The sequence below is a fragment of the Microtus ochrogaster genome, unplaced genomic scaffold, assembly GCF_000317375.1.
Source record: "Microtus ochrogaster isolate Prairie Vole_2 unplaced genomic scaffold, MicOch1.0 UNK10, whole genome shotgun sequence".
Classification (NCBI taxonomy): Eukaryota; Metazoa; Chordata; class Mammalia; order Rodentia; family Cricetidae; genus Microtus; species Microtus ochrogaster.
Window position 1 is genome coordinate 7,624,418 of NW_004949108.1, and position 7,350 is coordinate 7,631,767.

The 7,350-nt window shown below is 40.5% G+C and overlaps 1 protein-coding gene across 3 annotated transcripts in view; it reads right to left on the reverse strand.

The window, feature by feature from the left end:
- Nbas (neuroblastoma amplified sequence) overlaps window positions 1-7,350 on the reverse strand; it is a 313,151-nt gene that overhangs the window by 194,433 nt on the left and 111,368 nt on the right. For all 3 annotated transcript variants that reach the window (XM_026788959.1, XM_013353527.1, XM_005366539.3), the window contains exon 26: window positions 3,663-3,796. In XM_026788959.1, the coding sequence (XP_026644760.1) occupies window positions 3,663-3,796 (134 nt within the window). The remainder of the gene's footprint in view (window positions 1-3,662; window positions 3,797-7,350) is intronic.

Consider the following 7,350-nt stretch of genomic DNA (forward strand, 5'->3'; position numbering starts at 1 on the left):
CTATGCTCTCAGGACAGCTGGGGAATGGAAAGGAGGGTGTCATCTATGCTCTCAGGACAGCTGGGGAACAGGGAGGATGGTGCCCACATATGTTCTTGGGAGAGTTGGGTAATGGGGAGAAGAAGAAGGAAAGAGGGCATCTATCTACACTAGAACTAGAACTCTAAGTTTTGTTTTTAATGAACACAAAACAAGAAATTTTTAATGAATTAAGAAATCAAAATAAATATTGAAATTCAAAAGCTGGATTAGAAGATAAAATTGAAGAAATATCAGATCAATTCATAAAAGGTCAAAATGTGAGGAAAAGAATAAAAAAAGATGCAAACAAATACATGAACAAATAAGATCTACAATTAAATATCAAAGCTGGCAGACCTAACCTTTGAATAACAAGACTTAGAGGCAGTGGAGAGGGGAGTACAAATAAACTCATCAAAGAAAAAAGAGAACTATTTAGGAATGCACCACTGGGCCTGATCCTCCCGGGTCAGAAGGAGAAAAATACAGGCCAATGGACAGCACATTGAGGCAGAATTCACAGCAAAAATACAAGCTCGGGATATTTGAGAACACTAAGGAAGACCACAAGATACTACTAGTCTACAAAGGGAAAAGCCTAATTCAGAATGGCATCAGATTTCTCTGCAGCATGGACAGGACAAAAGCAAGACCTTGAGAGACCACAGGAAATGAAAGATCAATTGAGAATTCCAGGGAAAGTCAAAACACCGACATTAGTGTAGAGGTATAATTATGACATTACCGTGTTTGATGAGGAGCTATTTGAGATTGGACACCATTAAAATAAGAAGCTATATCACAAAGGAAGGTAAAAGGCAGTAAATAACACAGAGGTGAGGCCAAGTCCCCAGGTAAGAGCACAGCTGATGGGTCACACCAAAGAAAGACAAAGGGAAAATCCAATGAGGAGGGATTCAGACGTGGGGAGGGACAAGGAAAAAAGGGAGCTGAGAAATTATCAAGTTCTTCTGACTACTTTATGGTTCTGTCAGGAGCCCAAGGGGAAAAAAGAAGAAAAAGAAAGAAAGCAGTAACGATACAATCCAGGGGAAAGAGAAAGCTAAAGAGGAGAAAAGTCTCACCTTGTTCTGACAAGGTTACACTACCACCATGATGTGGAAACACCAGAGTGGGAGGAAGACTATCCGATAACAACCACCACATCACTTATAGTTCAACTGTGAAATTAAAAGTCTAAGACTATAAAGAAAGAGTCCTGGCTTGTTTTCTGCTTTTAAGGGAACACAATGAACAGAGCAGTTCAGGGAAGAAGGGGCTTATCTGGTTTATAGGAAACTGCTAGTCATCAAGAGGGGCCACACAGGACTTCAAATCACGAATCTGGAAGCAAAAATTAGGAGAAACCACAGAGGATGTTACTTACTGGAGCTTCCACTACTTACTCGGTGATCTTCCTTAAACAGCCAGACCCACCACCTATGGATAACACCACCCAGGATGGGCTGGGCCCTTCGATATCAAGCAACAATCAAGAAACTGTCCCACAGGCATCCCCGCTGGCCAATCTAATGGAGACACTTTCTTAAATGGGATTCCCTTTTTTTCAGGGTGACCAAAACTAACCGGCACAGAAGGCAGGCAAAGAGAAAACAAAGAAATTTTCTTAAAACTTTTTGCTTTTTAAGCTAGACAGGGTGATAAGCAAGGCACTTGGATGGTAGAGATTAAAGCAGCACAAGTTCAGGGCCAGCATGACCCACAGAGAGTCCAAGGCAGCAAGCCTGTGCTACATAAAATTCTATGTCAAAAATACTTACCCCATCAAAAAGAGCGGGGGGAGAGCACTTACTTTGTTATCCAATACTGGAAAAGTGGGCACCAAACAGCTGTTTGCTGCCTTAAAATGCTTCATTTCAACTGTTTTCTTGCCTTACCTTATACTTGCAAATTAGAAAAGGAATATGTCCCCATGGGCTCCTTCATAATACAATGGAGCCTCCCTACCAACATGTTTTTCTAAATGGCACTAACCTTCCCAGTAGAAGGGCAAGAGCCTCCTAGATGGTGTGGCATCCTATACACAGCAAACTGCTTTCCTGAGGTGTCACATAGGCCTCTCTGTGCCCGCTGTGGGACACTCCCTTGAGCATGACATCTATCACCACTTTCATCTGGAGATGTTGTCATGACTCAGAAGCAAACCTGACACTGGACTGGTGACAATCTCTCAAAGAAGGGAGGAATGGAGCAGGTGAGCAGACCCTCACCTGAAGTCTCAGCCACCCACTGCACCTCTGCTCCAGCTGCACATGGCCTGCAGTCTAAGAGGGCACTAGACCTACATAAACTGTAGGACGCTAGCAGAAGGGCAGACTCCATGTGGACAGGAGGCATCACCTAGATCAGACTTTACAACAGTGTGGCTGCTTTGGGGTCACTCATGTGTCTGATGCCTATACCCCATAAGGAAGATAAATAAACACATTAGTTCATGAGGCTGAACTCAGAATCATCCTTTGTTCAGTCGATCAAACCCTATGTAGGGAAGTCACTTAGTTGCATCTGTGCAGGAAAAGCTCTCATAACACCTGCATTAGTTGTAAGTCAAGTTCAGTCCAAAGAACTGGTGGGACTTGGGTCAAACTGTGTGAACGAGAGTCCTCTTCCTAAGGGAGGCTGTGGCACGCAGCGTGCCTTGGGTCCCCACACAAGGAGGGTAACTATTAGTGATGCTACTGTGAAAGCTGGGTGAACATGATAGTTGCCGATCTGTGACTCTGTGAAGACAAAAAGACAAACTTCACCTTTGAAGTTTGAATATGAAAAGGCTAGATTCTGGATAATACTCTGCTACTATGTAAAAATTTTCTTCCTTTCCTTGTATCCAAGTCTATGGGAATCAGTGTTTCAGGGTGGTTTGAAAACATGGTGATTGCTATCGTCCATCTAACACAAAGTAAACACTTCCCTAACATGAGAAGAGAAGTAGAAAATTGAGGGACAGCTGAATTTACAGCAAGGAAGCCTTCCTGTCTAAATATTTAATGTCATGAAAGACGTTAAGACAGAGGGTGAGCACTTTGGCTCAAGTACCAGAGGCATGAAGACAAGGAGGCTGACTTGTAGTGAGCATCATGTGGGATGCTTAGGAACGAGACGGCAAGGAAGAGCCAGGGAATGACAGCTACATGACATCCCGGGAGAGAACTACTAAATATGAATGAAGAAGAAAGAATTCACAAAATAAATACCGTTAGTCCATAAATACTTAAAGCTCAGTTAATGAACAAAGAAATCACTGCTGCAGACTTTTAGAGAATTCTTGTCACAGAGCTGCTGTTTCTTGCTTCCAGTGTGTGATGACCACAGTTAAGGGAATGATAGTAGAAATTACAATTACAGTAAACATCCATTTAGTAACAAAAGAATGAAGGCTATCTCCAGACACCAAGCTGACAGACAGTTTTATGTCTTCTCTATATGGTTTATAAACCATAAACCTTTATGGTTTTCAGGGCTAAGGTAGACTCGGGGCCACATGAATACTAAGCGTGTACTCCCCCTTTTTAATTTGTAGTTTTGAAGTTTTCTGTTGATGAGCACTTAGAAAAGTGCTGCCTTTGCTTTAAACACTAGAATAAGAAGACTCAATGAGATCGGCCTCCTTGACTTCTTACCCACTTCCCCTCTGTGGAAGGCATTCTAAGATGTCATAGCAGAGAGAGAGCTGGTCACTCCGTTCACAGTTATAGATACACTCGAGTGCTATGGCCATCAGCTGGTCCTGGTCAGGAATAAATTTTTGCTGCAGCTAGAGAAAATAAAGCATGTTGTACTCAGTGTCGGTTTCTCCCAGCACCAATGTCAATAGAATATTAAACAGTGCTATTAATCAGCCAAAGAAACAACTCTTGATTTTTCTGTAGCTTACAGACTTTTGAGGTATTTAATAATTCTAAATGAATTCACATTTTAATTACAGAATCAGCTAGAAAAGATCATTTGTAACCCACAAGCTTCATCTGCTAAAATCAGACTCTTCAATTTATGGCCCATTTCAAATAAAGTAGATGCAAGAAACAAATGACACAGTGAATTATAACGACAGCAACATTAAAAATAACATTTATATCCCCGAAAGCCAAACTCTGTGTGTTTCAATTACAAAACATATGAAATCCCTGAAGTAATGTTATAGACATTAGAGCCTATTGTTTTCCACACTGCACTGCCTTGCTACTGAGTTGACCAACAGCAATGTGGTGGCACAACCACAGAGCACACTCTACTTCTGAAGTACAAAGATGACCACTTCAGGCCTCTGGCCACATAGAATATTTCTTTCTCACAGCAAAGCAAAGATTCCTATTCTTAGAGTATTTTATGAAATACAAAAAAATAACTAAACTGTGCCTTATTTTCTCATCTCTAAGGCCAAGGTATTACCAGCACCATCCTATGAGGGAATGGGAAGGAATAAAGACTTTAATATACATAGAGAGCTTATGTTATTCCACCACAGATTTTGTTTCATCTCTTGATTACATGTAATAGTAGAATGTGGACACTACACAAGAATGAAACCAAAAAGAAACTTTACATGTTCAGTATACACAAAATTTTTCTTCACACATTTTGATCCAGGCTTGGCTGAATTCATTTGATTAATACAAAGGATGCAAAATCTGCAGTACAGACACCACAATATGCTTCTCCCCTAGACACAGGGCTGACGATTTCTCCTTGTCTTAGCCATATTTCACCCAAGATATGTTCTCAAGGATTCATTCTGCCCAGGTCTAAAGTCTACGAGGAACACGGGTTTATTTTCACTTGTCACAGAATTCAACAGGACACCCCCAGATGCTGAGGTTCCTGGTGTGTATCCTGGGCATGTGGGTCTTAATGGGCACCACTTCACTACTTGGAGAAAGATCCTTTTGCTCTCTGTATCCTTGACTTTGATATTTTCTCTTCAAACCAGTGTGCATTTCTTTCTTAAAACAAGGCATTGTATAAATAAATCACAGCACTCTAAAGACACTACTGATTCTTGCCGGTAAGGACTTCCTACATGATGTCTCAACTTACACAGCCTAAGAGATACTTCTTGCTCTCATCATTCCTTCCTTGGTATCCCTGTGGTCAGCAAGAAAGCATCATTTCTTCCTTCTCAAAGCAAAAGAAGAGCATCTGTACAGAAATCCTAAGAAGTGGGTCCTCCCACCATCAGCACTAGGTTAGCAGCTGAGCTATGTGGCAGCAATAAAATCTACGAGAATTAGAAGTTTAAAAAATGAAGTCTTAAAATTATACACTATGGACAACTAGAAAACACATAATTGATAAAAATGAAATATCAGAGAACCAAGTAATAGAAGAGTCATGAAATAACAGAATATAAACTAACATAGAAACTCAAGTTTTTATAAACCCAAATAGTAGTCAAAGGAAAAGAAGTTAGAGAAACAGAAACATTGCATTAAAAACTTAAACATTAATTTACTAACAAATGGGTATTATCTGTAGAAGAAACTTTAGTAAACTTGTTTAAAACATATATATCATGAATATACGAGTGGGTGGGTAGGTGGGTGGTGTGTGTGTGTGTGTGTGTGTGTGTGTGTGTGTGTGTGTGTGTGTGTGTGTGTATGCACTCATGACACACAGGGTGACTGTCCCCAAGAGCTATGGACTATCTAACAAAAACCCGAGTATAAGTCATGGAAACCTGCTGTCCAGCTGCTGGTCTCCTAAAGCACATTGAGCTACTGCCACTGTCTCTGGCTGTCTTGGACACAGAACATGGAAGAACCTGACCTGGAAGTTTCCTCTCTGAGGACTAGCTCTTATACTAGCTGAAAGTGCTATATAAGCTGCTGAGAGAGAGGAGCAATCAGTAGTCCCACTCAGCTGTAAAGTCCACAAAACCACACACTGATTCCCCAGCAAGATCTGTGGTAACAAGATGCCTAAATAAGCATAAGACCAACTGATGGAAGGGGAATTCGTGCCTGGTACTATAAATACACCTTATTCTAAGACACAAAAACAAATAGAATAATACAACCTATTCTTGAAAAAGAGGTTGAACTTTATAAACAAATGAGTCTATCAGTCTCCATAAAATAACATATAAATCAACAAAAATTAGTCAAAATGTAAATAAGCTATGTTGTGAAATTAGATAAGCTGATATTAAGATTCAGATAAGAAACTGTCTGATACAACTTTGACAAAACAGTAGGGACCAAACAAAACTTAAAAGAAATATTATACTCATCAGCTCCTGGAACATCTCACGCAATCTCTAATCACCAGAGAACTAGTGTCATAATAAACAGGGCACCAGAATATTGGGGACATTCTAGAATTAGATGTACATGCAAATGAAAATTTAAGTTTATAACAAGGGTGACACATCAGGTCACTAGGGTAAAGACATGCATTTTAATAAATTCTGCTAGGATAAATATGTAGCTATTTGAGACAGCATAAAGCTATATCTATAACTCATACTATATAAAAGTACAAACTTTGTAGATTAGGGGTCTCAAAAAGAATAAAATTATGTAAGTACTCAAAGAAAACAAAATTCTACTACAAGCTTTAAGTGGAAAAACCATCTTCAACATGACTCAAACCACAAAGGCTGATGAATCTGATGACACAAAAATGGAAAATAAGAATTTCACATGACAGTGAATGAGAAAAGGCGTAACACTAGAGACGGTACACAAAGAAATCACAGGTTCCAGAGTCACTAAATGAGTAGGCCAACAAAACAGACAGCTACTTATCAAATAAACGAAGAGGGAGGGAACCATCTGTCCACAAAGGAATTAACCCACTAGCTGAGAGGCCCAGAAAGAGCCCTGGAGAGGTAGAGGTAAGTTCCCTGCCATTAGCCTTATGTCATGGAGAGAAGTAAGGATGAAGAGGCCAACTGGAAGCCAAGTCCTATCCAAGTCACTCTAGAGGGCCCAATGCTAGCCAGTCTACAACCACAAGCCACTGGGGATATTTCCATAGATTAATGACATGGTAAAAATCTGAGCTGCAGGAAGGTAACACCGAGAAATATGGAGACAGTCCTGGAAAGAAGGAGCCGAATATCCCTGCTACCTGTCTAGTGTTCACGTATTTCAAGAAAGGCAAATGGCTACATGTTTTTTTTTATTATTATTTATTTATTTATTAAAGATTTCTGTCTCTTCCCCGCCACTGCCTACCATTTCCCTCCCCCTCCTCTAATCAAGTCCCCCACCCTCATCCAACCAAAGAGCAATCAGGGTTCCCTGACCTGTGGGAAGTCCAAGGACCACCCACCTCCATCCAGGTCTAGTAAGGTGAGCATCCAAACTG